The following is a 17,672-nucleotide window of genomic DNA, read 5'->3' as shown; positions in this document are numbered from 1 at the left end:
AAACCAGCATCGGTTCTAACTGTGGACTGCAAAGTTTCCAAAAAGTCAAAACAGCAAAGGTCAGTGCCTTTACACTTGAATAAACAAGATATATGTGATAGAAGATGTTTAGATGTGTGTAAAAGACAGAGCAGCTAAAGATAAAGAGAGGGGTAGGCCACATGACTTTGGTATATCGTAGGCTTTAAAAATGCTCCAAGGAAGTGTTTGTGTTTATTCTAATGACCTATACATTTAATTAAAGCTGATATTCATTTAGCTTGGAATGATTTCAGATTATAAACTACAGTATGTATGGGAATACATTTTTAAATATTACTCAAACATTTAAAACTAAGTTAATCAGGTTAAGGCCACTTGAGGCAGAACATGATGAACATCACACAAGTTTGGCATATTATGGCTTCAAATTGATATGGCTAACGTGTTCGCAAACAGTTGAGCTTCATGTTTCATGTGACATGATGAATGTATATCCAATATTCACTCTCCATTTACTTCAGGTTTGGTCTCCACCAGAGTCTTTACCTTTTAAAATGCTCGAATGAAGTTGTGACCCGTAAAACCGAAACAATGAAAAACTGTGAAAACCTCTGTCAAGCTGAGGTGAACTGCAGAGTAAGGCGACAATTATCTGTGGGTTAGTTACTACGTGCTACTCTTTTAACATAGTGTTGTTTTACATATAGTTTTACAAAGTCACTTGGTTCATTATGAATACAAAAATCTGTATTAGTGCAGCTTTAATGTATGGTCCATCTAACTGGGCTTGATATGAATTGTGCTGTTGCACAATTTTGAGGTTGCAAATTTGATTTTGCTAAAACTTCTTGAGCTTCTTTCCACAGAGTCTTTGCTTGTGGCTGAATTACCATAAAATGATGGTTACTTATTTTGAGTAGGTTTCAAGTCTCTGCACGTAGATTTTTGAATTATTTTGGCATATTGAAACCATTGGCTGGTCAGATGATAAGAATCACTCTCAAAAGGTTATGGTATGCTTTGGTAAAAGAGGCAAATAAGATGTATAGTCAACAAGCTAGTCTCCCAAAACTTAATGCACCTTTTGCACTCGTTACTCGTTTTCGTTGACAGTACTTTTTATTATAGCTCACAAGCACAATAATATCTAGTGACAATACAAACTCAAACAAACAGCTCAAAATTTGCAACAAAGGTAAACGTGCTTCAGAGGACATACCTCAACACCGCATCTATTGAGCGACCATCACGTTTTTTAACACCGCTGCTACCTGATGAAGGTCTGAGACCGAAACGTTGTATTTTTCCAAATAAATTATTGCTTGTGTAATGGTCAGTGTGCGGGATTTTCTTTAAAAAAAAATTTGATTTGCTACTCTTGATCATATCCTACGCACCTGCCCGACAAAAAGAGGTGTGCAAAATAGTTTTCTCACGTTAACACTGCTGCTAACAGCTTTTTGCATGGCTGTGTGTGTATGTGTGTGTGTGTGTCAATGTAATAGCTGTGTGGGAGTTGAAATGGCAGCTGTTAAACGTAGTAAGTATCGAGGCAGCACATTCTTCATCACTTTGAAGCTCGAAAGTGTCAGACTGAAGGCGGACGAAGACGGACACACACACACACACTCACACTGTTCTTTATAATAAGTGTTGTTCTATAGCATCTGCTAGGCAGGAAGAGGAGGATGAGGGCAGATGGAGAGAGGTAAAGGAAAAGAGGGAGTGGATAAACAAACTGTCAAAGATGGAAGAATCATCTTGATAAAACATGGAATAATTGGCTGGATTCTACTGTCTGTGCTGTGAGATATAAGGCACACGTGTGTGTGTGTGTGTGTGTGTGTGTGTGTGTGTATGTGTGTGTGTGTGTGTGTGTGTGTGTGTGTGTGTGTGTGTGTGTGTGTGTGAGTGATTCTGCATGCAGTCTTCAGGCAGTGTCTTCATTCAGTATCTTAGTGGCCTGAGGGTAGAAGCTCTGTCCAAGCCTCTCAGTGCAGGCCTGATGTATCAGGTACCTTTTACTCCACTTCAATGAAAATGAGGCTGTTACCCAGGAGGTTTGGATCTTTAATGATTCTCCTAGCCTTTTTCCTGCAGCGCCTGGTGTAAATATCCTTTAGGCAGGATCGAGCGCCACCTGTGTGTGTTCAGCCGAACAAACCACTCCCTGCAGGGCCTTGTTGTCCTGGTCGGTGCCGTTTCTGTACCAGGCAGTGATGTTTCCCATCAGGACGGATTCAATGATGCAGGAGTAGAAATTGCTCGCCATTAGAGGGGATACCTCAGTTTCATCAGGCGTCTTAGGTAAAACACTATCTGCCTTGCCTTTCTCATCACTGAGTCAGTGTGCAGCGCCCAGGTCAGACCCTCGGTGATGTGCTGTCCACCCTCTGCACTGAGGACCCGTTGATATTAATGGGAGTGTAGTTCCTTTCCTGCTTCTTCCCAAAGTTCACTATCAACTCATTAGTCTTGCTGACATTCGTGAGTAGGTTACCTAAGCTATGCCATCAGCAAACTTGATGATGGTGTTGGAGTCCAAAGAGTCTACACAGTTGTGTGTGTACAGGGTGAACAGCAGGGGACTCAGAACACAGCCCTGGGGTGCTCCGATGTTAAGCAGCCTGTTGTCCTCGGGTCAAATTTGACCCATTTTAAAAAGTTTCTATATCAGAAATTTGGCTTTCTTTCAAACAAATTGTCAAGGAAAATACCATGGATGGTTCCATACAGCGGTAAGCACAAGTAAAATATATGATCAGTTCACTACTTTCATTGAATTTGAGTGTTTTATTTAAAAAACAAATGACGGGAAGACAACACAAGGGTTAAGGATGAGGGTGGAGGAGGTGTGTCCGCCCACCCTCACCACCTGGGGTGTGCCTGTCAGGAAGTCAATGATCCACATGCACAGTGACGTATTTAATTAATGCCAGGTCCTTGAGCTTTGTGACGAGCCTGGAGGGAACTATGATGTTAAACGATGAACTGTAGTCAATGAACAGCAATCTCACATAGCAACTTTCTTTTCCAGGTTCCATCCTTCAAATATAACTGTCTACATCTGATCTGGCTTACTCTTTGTAGAAGTTACAGTGGGAGCTGTTGCATGCCTGCTTTATCACTAAAAGTCATTTTATGTCCACGTATGTTTTTCAGTGAAAATGTTTTGTCAATGTGGCTAAAGATTTTCTATAGGTGGACCTTATGCTTAGAATTGTATTTATCAAATTACTATTTCCAAGCCCAACATTTCTGCTATTTTTTGAGGGTTTTCATAGCAAAACAGTTTAACAAAGAAGGCTTAGGAAACATATTTAGTACCAAGGACTTGTACTGTTTATGTTAACCCTTGTGTTGTCCTTCGGGTCCCAGTGACCCGAAGGACAACACAAGGATTATGTACTTCCGTTTACTTTGTTGAGAATTGCTCTCTAAACAAGGGTTAATACAGCACCTTAGTTCTTGTTTGTACAGCATTTTGGTCAGCTTAAACTGTGTTTAAATGTGTTCTAGAAATAAACTTTACTTACTTACTTTACACAAACAGGGTTTAGAGAGCAATTCTCCACAAAGTAAAGGGAAGTACATAATCCTTGTGTGGTCCTTCGGGTCACTGGGACCCGAAGGACCACACAAGGGTTAACCTCCTTATTAACTCCATTTTCAGGTGTTCTTGACAGCAGCCATGGCTGTGTAAAAGAATGACCAGGAAATTATTTATTGCAGCAATGTGGTGCAACTTTTAAAGATAGATTTTGTTTCCTGTTCAAATGACCTGCTCAGAAAAAACGCTTTTCAAAGACAGGAGGGATTAGAGTTACTGTACGTGTAATGAGGGTAATTAAATATTAGATGTCCTTCTGATATTTACCTTGTCAACGTCAATCTCAAATCACAGACGGAGCTGCACATATTCCCGAACGCAAATATCACTACTGACTACGACCCTACTGGGAAGGTTGGATCACCAAAGTCATTAGTTGCCATCCTCTGGGAACCATGAATGTCTATACAGAATTACACAACAATCCATCCAACAGTCGTTGAGATATTTTAGTCTGCTGATCCATTCAACCTCCTCTGTACATTTGGTAATCCGGAGAGCTCTTTTCAATGATTATGCTATCACAGAGAAACCGTCCGTTTCCCCTGTGAAACAGGGATTAAAGCCAGCCTCCTTAATTCAGACGGCTCACTAACCACAGTGTACTCACCCCAACCACCAAATGAATAGATGTTCTCCTGAGAATAAAGAGCTGTGCGCAGAAAGACAAAGGAAGGTGAGTGAAAGCTAATGAAGAGGAGACGGAGAGGAGGGGAAGGGTGACAGATAGAAACAAGCTTAGTACGCTGGTACACTGTTCAATTCTACAGTATGTGGACATCTGCATTCAAGATCCACTCTCATTATGACTCGGAGATGTATTAGTAATTTAACTGAATGGGCCACAGTCAGTTTGTTCTCTAATCTGTCTTTGATGCAGCCATTTTTAGTCATTAATGTCACACCATCATTGTCAATGTCTTTGTGTTTGGTTTTTGTCACTTTTTGTCACGCTTCCAAACTGTTAAATTATTGGATGTTACGGGCCTGTCTGGAAGCCCTTTTTCCTACGGCTTGAAACAGTAGAAATATTAAGTATACAGCAGGCGAAATCAGGCAAATTTGCATGATTAGTGAAGTATGTCACTGGTAGGAGGGAGTTTGTGTTTGGGTTAAAAAAAAAAGTCATACTTCTAGGGAGTTACATAAAAAGAAAACTAACTGGAGAGATGATGCTGACAGATTTAGGTTGTGATGATTCCCGAGATGGGAGATAGGAGAAAGATGCTAAAGGTTCCTAAACTGCTTCCTGGTATTTTTAACATCAATTCTTTCATAATTTGATTTTTTGTTGTGCTTTTCTCTCCTTAAACTTGGAAAGGAGTAGCCGGACATTGTCATACTCACTGGGATGTGATTATGGGGCGTGTTTCAACCGAACCAGGAAAGAAAATGCCTCTCTACTCAATTGGATAGACCTACAACCAATCAGAGCAACGGAACTCAAATGTCAACAGAACTCAACGCCAATTAGACGAGACGAGATGGTGTATTGTCTCCATAGCAACCTCTTTGTACTTCCGTCCTAACTTCCGACTTTTAGGCTTTTTGTAGCTGCATTTATCATTTGTTTCGTCCAAATGTGAACGTGGATAACGTTAGTGATAGTGACATGCTTGCTAAAGTTGCATTTCTAGAGATGAATCGGCGAAAACATGTTTTATTTCTCTGATTCACGGCTTTGTTCTAAGGCTTTGTTCTTTCTCTTCAGTCACTCTCTATCTCGCACGACCATATAATGTTACCGTGCTTTCGGGCGGACTTGAACAGCTGAGTCGCAGCGACACCATCAGCTGGTTTAAGTCAGGGCTGAGACGGGCCGGTTGAGGATTTTGAAAATGAATGCGCTGTCGATATCTTCTATAACAGACGCGATGGCGGAATCTACACATCTCAATTCTCCAAATTCAACCCAAGCGCTCTTTGGTGACGTGGATGATTACGTTTCTGTTGATCATCTGTCCATCATCGTATAAAGCCCGCCCTGACAATTTGATTGGTCCAAACACCTCTGGTTCGAGCATAGTTCCACAACGGATCAAGTCCAGACGGAACTTCCCGACCTCAAATGTTGTGGAAAGGATGCTAGGAAAGGAGAGGATCATGAGGCCAATATAAACCATTAAAAACATTCATGTACTTTTTGCGATCCTGATCTGTGGCTTGGTTGAGATTATAGTAAAGTTATGCTTTTATATCTAACCTATTTGCAGAGCTCTAGGTTTAAAGGAACACGCCGACTTATTGGGAATTTAGCTTATTCACTGTAACCCCCAGAGTAAGACAAGTCGATACATACCCTTCTCATCTCCGTGCGTGCTGTAACGCTGTCTGACGGCTCCAGCATTAGCTTAGCCTAGCACAGATCCTGCAGGTAACTGGTTCCAACTAGCCTACTGCTCCGAATTGTGACAAAAGTGACAAAATAACGCCAACATGTTCCTGTTTACATGTTGTGATTTGAAGAGTCACAGCGTGTACAAAAAACAACGTAACATGAGACACAGCCGTCTTCTATTAGTAAACAAACCGGGAACTATATTCTCAGACAGGCTTGCTGCGAGCATATCACTCCGCCCAAGTACTATATTCTTCCGCCTGAGAATATAGTTCCCTGGTTTGTTTACGGTTAGAAGACGGCTGTGTCTCATGTTACGTTGTTTTTTGTACACGCTGTCACTCTACCAATCACAACATGTAAATAGGAACATGTTGGCGTTATTTTGTCACTTATTCGGAGCAGTAGGATTACTGGAACCATTCACCTGCCTGTTCTGTGATGGGCTGATGCTGCTGGAGCCGTCAGACAGCTTTACAGCACGCACGGAGATGAGAAGGGTATCGACTTGTCTAACTCTGGGGGTTACGGTGAATAAGCTAAATTCCCAATAAGTCGGCGTGTTCCTTTAACCAAATTACCTTTATTTCCTGTATAATTTAAAAGTAATTTGAGACTGGATTTACGCCCATATACAAAAGGATTTGATATGATGATACCGGGTGTTATGAGATGCTATTTGAAGCATTGGCCTAACTCAAATAGCAACAGCACAAAATAAAACAAAGGATGAGAGCAAAGTGATACATGAAGTGGAGTGGAGTAATAAAAAATATTGCAGCGGGTGAGGCACAAAAATATCCAAGGGCTAAAGAGAGCGAGGAAAGGCTAAAAATATCAAACAATATTACCTTTACAAAGAGCTGGGGCATTAACAGATTAAAGAGTTGCAGGTTGAGATGAAGCTACAGCAGACACAAAGAAGTCACCAGGTAATAGTAGTAGCACATGATGAGAGGGAGCAGCCCATTCATTACAATGTTGGATCTATAAACCAGAACCCAAAGCCAATGCAAAAATCCAATGAAGATATATTTCTTGGCAAGGGTCCTTTAATTTGGTCATTAGACAATTATGATCAAGAGATCAAGTGAATGGGATATTATACAATTGGAAAAACTAATAATGAGCAAAGTAATAGAGACACTGTTTCCAAATTATCTCATATTTTTTGGCATGTCCAAACTGCTTGTTACTTTTCGGCTGTCATACACTCTAATACCAATATACATACAGGGATTGCAAGCCTGGTGGCGCACCGGGCCTATGTCCCCCCCCCCCATCACCAGGCCTAAGCCACTGGGAATTATTAATGTATTTTTATAAGACGTTTTTAAACTACAGTTACAGTGGGAAACCTAGACGTCATATTTATTTCAATTCTCCAGTTAGCTTTTAGCACCGACTTAATGTAGGGCCCTATGGAATCTGTCTTACAGCTTTTTTAAATTCAAAATTTCGCGATTCTGTCCATGATTCGGTTATCACAGAAACTATTGGGCTTTATGTTAATGCTGCCACCAGTCTGTGACTTGCCCCAGCCGGGCCTTCATTGAAAAAAGACACTTGCCACCGGGCTAAACAACTTTTCTGGGGGGGAAGCCCTGACATATAATATCAACCAATGCATCAGGTCTCAGGCCTCAGTCAGACACTCCGTACATAAGAAAGAATATAACTCACTTAGCTCTCAGATCTAGCCCATTAGTTTAGTATTATCTAGCCAAGGTTTGAGATCATAGAATACTGGGCTAACCAGACACAGGTCCAGGGTCTTAAGGGGTCTGGGGGCCGTAGAGACTGAGCCTTCGAGATGTGACTGACAGCATTTGTTCAAAGTGACAATTATCTGAGTAAATATTATATGTAATTATATATATATATATATATATATATGTTATATAAGTATGTCCACTTATTCAACTGTGATTTAAAGCACAACTTCAGTCCAGTAAATTATAAAAAAAAGACAAAATCTTTATTTAAGTGGAAAAGCTTTGACCATAAAGACCCCATTGAAAGCTGAGATAAACTCTAACGGAGTCATTTAGAGGCCGCAGACTTTACTGGGTGAAAAGTACATCAGTTCACACCTCAAAACAGTCAATTTCGTTCTTTGAGGTTTTTGAATAGTAACACGTGAAATGGTCTGTGGACGTTAACAGAGACTTTGAGCTGGGGGCTTTAACACTGGATCGAGCGGAGAAGTTGCAGAGCCCTCCGAGGATAATGCTCGGTCACGGTCAATATTGTGAGCCGGTTGACCTGTAAGAATGTGTGTGTGTGTGTGTGTGTGTGTGTGTGTGTTTGTGTGTGTGTGTGTGTGTGTGTGTATATTCTAGTAAGTGTGACAAACGAAAAAAGGAAAATAGAAAGACTTTCATTTCCCATCCATTCTTAGTTTCATGGTCTCTCTTTGTTAAAGGACAAGATTAAGAGAGTCGGTGTCACTCTCTCGGATATGCACACACGCACGCACGCACGCACGCTCGCCACGCACGCACGCACGCACGCACGCATACATATACCTGAGTGTTTCGGTCCATTTGAGCTCTAGCTCCAGAGCCATCTTGTCCATCTTAAGTTTTTCTTCTTCTTTGGTGGTGATGAGTTTGGCTTCATGCTGACGCTTTTGGATCTCCAACTCTCCCTGACAGACAGACAGACAGACACACACACACACAGACACACACACACACACAAAGAGGTTAGTGTGCCATTGCAGTCTAAACGTTGCTCAGAGGTTTTTTCTGCCCTGACAAGAATCCAGTTCCTTAGGCAACTCTGAAAACTTTTTGGATTTTCTGTACCGTGAAAAAAGGTTAAAGCCTTTCAGAGTAACAACACAGAATGTTGCCATTGGCAGAGTCAATCCATCCAAAAACATGGTGGTGACATGGAAATCCTTCAAAAACCCACTCTGGTCAAAGTCAACATGGTAGGACTGAAATTATTCTATTAATTACTTGAGGAGTTGATAAAAAGAAAAGAAATTGGATAAATATGAAAACTGAATAATTGTGTAGTCAGTTATCAAACAAAACAAAAAAAATAATTTACTGGTTCCACAAGGAAATTGCTGCTTTTCTCTGTGTTACATCATTAGAAAGTGAACATTTGGGGTTTTGGAGTGTTTGTCAAACTAAACAAGCACTGGAAAGTTGTGGTGGTCACGTTTTCACAATTTTCTAACATTTGATAGACTAAATAAGTCACAAATTATTGAAAAAAAAAAAAAAAAACAGGGTTACTTTTGAATATTAATTAATTAATAAATAAATATATTTGTGAAAAAATCCCACATTTTGTCAGGTCTTCACTTCTCCAAACGACTGTTTAACAGTCAAAACAAGTTTAGATTAAGGTTAATTTAAGGTTTGAAGTCAGGCCTGTTGATGTGATGGTTAAGGTCAGGTAAAGGCACTACAGGGCGCATTATGTCTCTGAGGGTCCTCATAAGTACAGAATAAACCACTGTGCGTGTGTTTGTGCTGACCTGCAGTGCAGTCAGCAGGTTGCTGGTCTCTCTGAGCCGGGCCCTGGTAGCGTCCAGCTCCTCCAGCAGTTTGTCCTGCGCCTCCTTCAGAGTGGAGATCTGTCCCTCAGCTGCTCCCATGTCCTGCTCCCCCTGCTGCACCTCCTCCTGCAGCCGGATCAACTGGGGGAGGACAGACAGACAGTTAGACAGAGACAGACAGTTAGACAGTTAGACAGAGACAGACAGAGACAGACAGACAGACAGACAGACAGACAGACAGACAGACAGACAGAGACAGACAGACAGACAGACAGTTAGATAGAGACAGACAAACAGACAGTTAGACAGAGACAGACAGAGACAGACAGACAGACAGACAGTTAGACAGACAGGCAGACAGACAGAGACATACAGAGAGACAGACAGACAGACAGACAGTTAGACAGAGACAGACATACAGACAGACAGGCAGACAGGCAGACAGGCAGGCAGGCAGGCAGGCAGGCAGGCAGGCAGGCAGACAGACAGACAGAGACAGACAGACAGTTAGACAGACAGGCCGACAGACAGTTAGACAAAGACAGACAGACAGACAGACAGACATTTAGACAGAGACAGACAGGCAGACAGGCAGGCAGACAGACAGTTAGACAGAGACAGACAGACAGTTAGATAGAGACAGACAGACAGACAGAGACAGACAGACAGACAGACAGACAGACAGACAGACAGACAGACAGTTAGACAGACAGACAAAGACAGACAGGCAGACAGAGACATACAGAGAGACAGACAGACAGACAGTTAGACAGAGACAGACAGACAGACAGACAGGCAGACAGGCAGACAGGCAGGCAGGCAGGCAGGCAGGCAGGCAGGCAGGCAGACAGACAGACAGACAGGCCGACAGACAGGCCGACAGACAGATAGACAAAGACAGACAGGCAGACAGACAGACAGACAGACAGTTAGACAGAGACAGACAGGCAGACAGGCAGGCAGACAGACAGAGACACATAGACAGACAGGCCGACAGACAGTTAGACAGACAGACAGACAGACAGAGAGAATGAACTACATTCACAACTAGAACTATGTTGCGCTTCAGGCTGTATCTCAGTGTGGCAGCGACCTTAAAACTACATCAGCATTTTATGCTCAGCGAGGTGGAATTTCCATCAAAAATGCACTCAATAACCATTTCTCTTTCTGATTTTTAAATGAGCCAGGCCCATGTACTTTTTGCCAACGTGGCAACATAGTTTTGCAATGCTTCAGAAAATAATTTACCTCGATGTTAAAAGCACAGTACAACTAAGAGTGCGCAACAACAGCAATACACACAGCGTGGGAGTGGGTTTATACACAGGAAAAAAAAGACCAGGGAAACAAAAGAATGGAGTTTCTGTCTCTCTCTTTGTGTTTTAAAATACATGCACCACAATTTGGGCTCACAATGGGTCCATACAGTTTATTTTCATTTTAATGTGTCCTTTAAGAAAAATGGGAGCTGCATATTTGGAAGTGACTCAACTTATTTTTCAGCTGGTAATATGAATTGGAAATACTGTTTGCTTCATCTTTCAAATGGTAAATACTCTTTATTATTTACTTACTATTCAAGTCACACACATTATTAAGGATTCAGACTCCAGTTTCTCTAACTTTTGGAGGTGACATTATCAACAATAAGTAGTGAATGGGACATTCATTACAAACAACACAAACAAACTTTCCAAATAATCTAGAAGATGTAACTTATGCTGAATGCCTAACCTGGTCGGGAGCAGGTTATGTTGGAGATTAGAGATCAACCCGTGTTAAAGCACCGCCTGCTGACCAATCAATACTCGATTGATAACGGCGTCACCATTCTTAAGAAGATACGCTGGAGCTCGGTGCGCGGAGAGAGAGAGGTGCGCTAATAAAAGTTAAAACATTTAGAGACCGACAACCCCGTTAACATTCCCTGATGGGTATCTTTATGAAAGATATATATTTTCAGCGGAGGGAATTACGTATAGGCTATTTGTCGGCTTCTTGAGCCGTGCGTGGCCAATGCCGCACATCGGTTTGAATTATGTTTTTATATATTTTATTTGCTCTCGCGATCGCTTCCCACTGCCGGGGTTGCAACTGATAATATAATGGGCTAAAGCAACGACAGTTTATGGAAAGCACAAGTGTAATGATGGTCAGATCTCGTGCCTGACTGATGGGGAAGTGATATTGATAAGAGTTGTGATGTACGCATAACAGCGTTGGCTATTTTTTTGCCAGCTTTCCTTCCTGTTTTAGGAAGCAGCGACTGTTTGCCTGTAAAACTGTGTCTGTGTTCTTCATATTTATGTAGAATTATAGTTTGCTCTTCTTATATAAAATATGCGGCTCTGGTAGATGTTTGCGATCGGTCGTGCTCACGGCTCTTTTATGTGAACGCACGCGTCGCTGGATTGGGGAACCCTGGGTTGATTGAACTAGTTGTTAACAAGCGTGACACAGGTTATGCGGTTGTTAGGTCAGGTGAAGCCGGGTAACTGAAAGAGATCCAGGGCATGTTGATCTTGATTTGTAGTACAGGCCTCTGGTTGCGGTTTTCTGTTTTTTTCCTGTTTATTGTTGTTATTTCATTCCCTGTTTGTATGTTTCCCTGTTGTTTGTTTCGTGGTCGTGTGTTACCCGTCTTCTTTCTGTGTTCTCTGTTTTGTTTTCCTCGTTCTATCCGTGTGTATGTTTTATGCTTTGTAGTGCCTGTTTTTCCTGTGTCTTGTATTATTTTCCTGCCTCTGTGATTGTCTGCCCTGCCCTGGGCACCTTCAATCTCAAAAACGGCGTGCACTGTTTTGCTACGGTTTCCTGGTTGAACGACATGTTTCCTCGGAACGGTGTGCAACGGCGTGGAGGCTTGTTTTCGCTCGTTTATTGGCTGTGTCACAGGTGATACCCATTTAGCAGAGATGTGTCTGTAAACCCGTGGTAATAAAAAGGCAGAGCGCTTGCGCACACAACAGGGTGTTCAACGCACCCCTGTTTCAGTTTTAAAGGTCCCATGGCATGAAAATTTCACTTTATATTTTAACATTAATGTGAGTTCCCCCAGCCTGCCTATGGTCCCCCAGTGGCTAGAAATGGTGATAGGTGGAAACCGAGCCCTGGGTATCCTGCTCTGCCTTTGAGAAAATGAAAGCTCAGATGGGCCGATCTGGAATCTTGCTCCTCTTTCTCTGCTTTGCCCGACCCAGAGAATTTGGCCCACCCATGAGAGAGAGACATCATGGCTTTCAAACGAGCATGATGTCCCCCCATCTCTCCTCCTCAATAGCTACAGACACAGAAATGGCACATCCTAAGAAAAGCTCATTGTGGGACTGGCTCTAGTGGCTGTAATTATGCACCAACGCTGAATTTCGGGAAAGAGACTTCAGATACAGTATTAGTGGACCACTAAGGTCTATATAAAAGAGACTTCAGATACAGTATTAGTGGACCACTAAGGTCTATATAAAAGAGACTTCAGATACAGTATTAGTGGACCACTAAGGTCTATATAAAAGAGACTTCAGATACAGTATTAGGCGACCACTAAGGTCTATATAAAAGAGACTTCAGATACAGTATTAGGTGACCACTAAGGTCTATATAAAAGAGACTTCAGATACAGTATTAGGGGACCACTAAGGTCTATATAAAAGAGACTTCAGATATAGTATTAGGGGACCACTAAGGTCTATATAAAGAGACTTCAGATACAGTATTAGGGGACCACTAAGGTCTATATAAAAGAGACTTCAGATATAGTTAGGGGACCACTAAGGTCTATATAAAAGAGACTTCAGATACAGTATTAGGGGACCACTAAGGTCTATATAAAAGAGACTTCAGATACAGTATTAGGGGACCACTAAGGTCTATATAAAAGAGACTTCAGATACAGTATTAGGGGACCACTAAGGTCTATATAAAAGAGACTTCAGATACAGTATTAGGTGACCACTAAGGTCTATATAAAAGAGACTTCAGATATCAGTATTAGGGGACCACTAAGGTCTATATAAAAGAGACTTCAGATACAGTATTAGGGGACCACTAAGGTCTATATAAAAGAGACTTCAGATACAGTATTAGGGGACCACTAAGGTCTATATAAAAGAGACTTCAGATATAGTATTAGGGGACCACTAAGGTCTATATAAAAGAGACTTCAGATACAGTATTAGGGGACCACTAAGGTCTATATAAAAGAGACTTCAGATATAGTATTAGGGGACCACTAAGGTCTATATAAAAGAGACTTCAGATACAGTATTAGGGGACCACTAAGGTCTATATAAAAGAGACTTCAGATACAGTATTAGGGGACCACTAAGGTCTATATAAAAGAGACTTCAGATACAGTATTAGGGGACCACTAAGGTCTATATAAAAGAGACTTCAGATACAGTATTAGGGACCACTAAGGTCTATATAAAAGAGACTTCAGATACAGTATTAGGGGACCACTAAGGTCTATATAAAAGAGATTTCAGATACAGTATTAGGGGACCACTAAGGTCTATATAAAAGAGATTTCAGATACAGTATTAGGGGACCACTAAGGTCTATATAAAAGCATCCAAAGAGCACCATGTCATGGGACCTTTAAAAAACGCGCTGTCACCTGTCCCTCGTTTCTACCCTCGTTACGTTGTGTATTTAGTCTGTGTGCTTCCTTTGTCTGGTGTTGCTTCGTCGTCATTCTTATGTGGAGAGGTCTCTGCCTGTGTTTTCTGTGTTCCTGGAGTTTTCCTGTGCTTTGGATTTTCACCAGCTCACGTTGTTTTGTTTGTAAATTGTCCTTGTGTTTTTTGTTGTTGTTTTTTTATTAAATTCTTTTATACCAACTGCTGCCCTTTCCTCGCCTCATTCTGCATTTGGGTCCAAGTCTGAACCAGCCGTGACGAGGTACAAACGTGAAGTTGCACACGTCCTACCTCTTCATTGGCTGCGTTGAGTTTGGAGGACAGCTCGTCTCTCAGCTCATCAAGCTGCTGCCTGAGAATCGTCTTCTGCTCCTCCAGCGAGAGGCGCTCACTCTCAAACTGCTGCTCCAGCTCCTGTGGGGAAAAAAAACAAACCAGAAAGACACATCTTTTAAAACCAGTGAGCAATAAAGGGCAAAGAGAATCAACGAGGAATGTAAGTGGAAAATCCTCTGTGCTTGGCTCTGCAAATCACATGCAGGTGAAACAGATCATGTACCTGACCAGTGAAGATGTTCATGTTTCATTGGAAGCCAGGTGACATTTTATTAGTATTCACAATTATAAACATGTTGCGAGCATGGCTTAAACAGGAAGTGGATGTGTTGGACCAGAGTAGCCGCCCGCAAGGGACTTTCTAACCTAAAGCGAACGCACCCTCAACGGGGCAGGGATCATTTCATTGGTCAACACTACACCTGGCATTCTATTGGTTGGTGGATTTTGACAGCTTTGTGACACAAAAAATTTGAGAGCGCAGGAGAAATCCGAGAGGAGAAGATTTGCGAGCGTACAGAAGCAGCCTGAGTGCAAGGAGAAGGGCTAAAACTGAGAGCAGGAAATATGTCCAAGCAACCACATATCTGAGTCCAAGCAGAAAGTATGAGCAGAAGAAGAGCAAATCCAAGCGCGAGCATGGGCTATTTGAATGTGAGAGCAAGGTTTTGAGTGAAATTATTACAAAATCTGAATGTGAAATCAATGAAAGATGCTCTCAAAGTGAAAGAATGTGCTCTTGAATAAAGATAAGAATAAAACTCCATATGTTGGAGGCTCAGGCTGACGTTCTTATTTTCAGAATGGACATCAACTCCAGGGTCCAGTCCCTAGGTTTGTTGAAGACTTGGGTGTGCATATTTGGTGGGGGGGTTTAGACTTCTTCCCTTCAGAAAATGTGACATTTTTCATTAAAGGAATCGGCAATTTCACATCATTCCGATAATCATTAATTTCATGTCTGTGTCTAAAACATTGGAAAAGCTTGAGCAGATAATAAATAAATAACGCTCAACAAGCTTAAAGACAAAACTTGCTAAAGAAGTCCACTGGGGACCAACTACAATCTTAAGATCTGAGAAAAGTCCTTCAGTTAGATTCATTCGGCTTAGGTGGTGCCCAAAACAGTTCGTGTGATGCACCTAAACCTTACACTGGTAGGGAAAACGCTGAACTCTTGACAAACACAACTCAAATTCTTCATGTATGTGCAGTATTTTGCTCAGATGGGGTGCAAATCCAGAACTTTACTTCCTCGCTCCTATTTGTTTGGCTCTCACTGCATTCGTCTGTGCAAAATGTCTAAAAATACTTTAAACTATTTCGATGTCCTTGAGAGAGAAGACAGGGAGAGAGCTCCATCGTTGTAACCATAATAAAGCTTAATATGCATGCTGATGAATGGGAAACGATTTCTGTTATAGCGTGCAATGATTGCTGCTTTCCAAGGACAATTAGAGCGGAGGGAAATTGCTGTAATGTCAAATGAAGTTTGGCACTATTATTCATTACAAAGGAGGATGGAGTTTGTAATGCCCGTAAGAAGCATTCAGTACATTGACTACTGTGACATAGTTCCATGAAAATGAACAGAACATAATAGAAATCTATCTGAATGGAAGACTAAAAAAAATTCATGTGTAATGCTTAATGAAATCTATTTCACCAGGCACAGAGTGGAGGACGATTCTCTGTTGGCATTGTATAACTTTGAGAAATTATTAGTGACTGACACAAATATGCATCTGTGAACGGTTTCATATAATTTGGTACAAAGAATCACAGATTGGCCTCAAAATGATCCAGAGTTTGCAAATGCCACCTGTTCAAAGACTTCCACGTCAGTCCGCTCCTATTTTTCTCTACCGACCAGCTCCTCGTTGTTGCTTGCAATAGTTCCAACACTCTTATGCAACTCTAAAAAAAAAAACAAGAGTGGGGCCAGTACCTGCCCAGCACCAGGCTAAAATGAAATCCCAAGCTGCATCAAGATCTGTCCAGTCTACTGTTCGTCAGAAGCCTTCTTCTCCCACAAGTCCTCACAAAGGCTTTCCTTGAGAATATTCCTTGCTTGCGACTCTAATGGTGAAATGGGTTTCATGCAAAAACCGGGCTAACTTCCATTTTTACATGTTGCTTAGTTTCGTCTACGGATGATTACCAAAGTACTGCTTTGTTTTAGCTGCTGCGCTAACTATTCGCTAGTAAATGGATTGCATCTATATTAGTGTTGGGCGGATCGATCCATATATCGATAATATCGATACCAACGTTGGTATTGAGATCGATACTTGGCGACCTGGCAGTAAGTGCCGCTGCTTTCAAGTGCCGCTCCTGTCACAGCGCAGAGCAGATACAATTTTCTCCTCCTCCCCCCCTCTTGTGATTTGATGTTGTACTGTCACGTGACTCAGTGGCGCCAGGCAAACAAGCAAGCAAGCAACAAGCCAGGCCCGGCCATCGGCCAGCAGCACACACACACACAAGCAGGACAGAGACGAAGCAGAAGAATGGCAGAGAGGAAGAGGAGCGCTGTGTGGCTATATTTTCAGGCCAAAAATGAAACAACGGCAAGCTGTATTATTTATAAAAAGGCTGTAAGATACAGTGTTAACACAACACCCAAGTCATACAAGCATATGAAAATTCTGTCCTGGTTTTTAACTTATTAATAATCCAAAGGAAAAATCCCCAAAACATTTAAAGGTCATGAAAATTCATTCAGATTTAGCAATTTGATGATGAATACACCTTAATTATTATATTGGTATCGGTACGGTATCGATACCGGTCATACTGGCCCTGTGTTTAATTGGTATCAGATCGATACCAAATTTTGCAGTATCGCACACCACTAATCTATATAGCCCTATTCTAGTCTTAGCGACCACTAAAGCGCTTTACACACTTCAGGCACCATTCACCCCATTCACACACACACACATTCATACACTGGTGGAACAGCCAACAGAAGCAATTTGGGGTTCAGTATCTTGCCCAAGGACGCCTGTAGACTGCAGGGGCCATGGTCTACAGGCTTGGTTTTGGCCCTTTGGGGCAGCAGAACAAACATTAAATACAACACCGATGATGGTTAATACGTTAGCAGACAAATGCCTATTTACACATCGGGCAGAAACAAAGATTGTTTCGATCCATCTATTTACCCTGCTTTTAGCTCTAGTCTCTTTAGCTTGCTAAATGCTAAATGCTAGTTGCTATCGGCTGTTTGGTGTTAATCTGAGGTTT

At 41.8% G+C, this 17,672-nt stretch overlaps 1 protein-coding gene across 5 annotated transcripts in view; it reads right to left on the bottom strand.

Annotated features, from left to right (window-relative positions):
* Positions 1 to 17,672, bottom strand: part of fam184ab (family with sequence similarity 184 member Ab) — a 176,219-nt gene that overhangs the window by 57,745 nt on the left and 100,802 nt on the right. For all 5 annotated transcript variants that reach the window (XM_039782367.1, XM_039782369.1, XM_039782368.1 and 2 more), the window contains exons 10-12: positions 14,379 to 14,501; positions 9,427 to 9,588; positions 8,459 to 8,580 (exon numbers count right to left, since the gene is read on the bottom strand). In XM_039782367.1, coding sequence (XP_039638301.1) covers positions 8,459 to 8,580; positions 9,427 to 9,588; positions 14,379 to 14,501 — 407 coding nt within the window. The remainder of the gene's footprint in view (positions 1 to 8,458; positions 8,581 to 9,426; positions 9,589 to 14,378; positions 14,502 to 17,672) is intronic.

Source organism: Perca fluviatilis, chromosome 18 (assembly GCF_010015445.1).
Source record: "Perca fluviatilis chromosome 18, GENO_Pfluv_1.0, whole genome shotgun sequence".
Taxonomy (NCBI): domain Eukaryota; kingdom Metazoa; phylum Chordata; class Actinopteri; order Perciformes; family Percidae; genus Perca; species Perca fluviatilis.
This window is presented reverse-complemented; position numbering and strand designations above follow the sequence as displayed.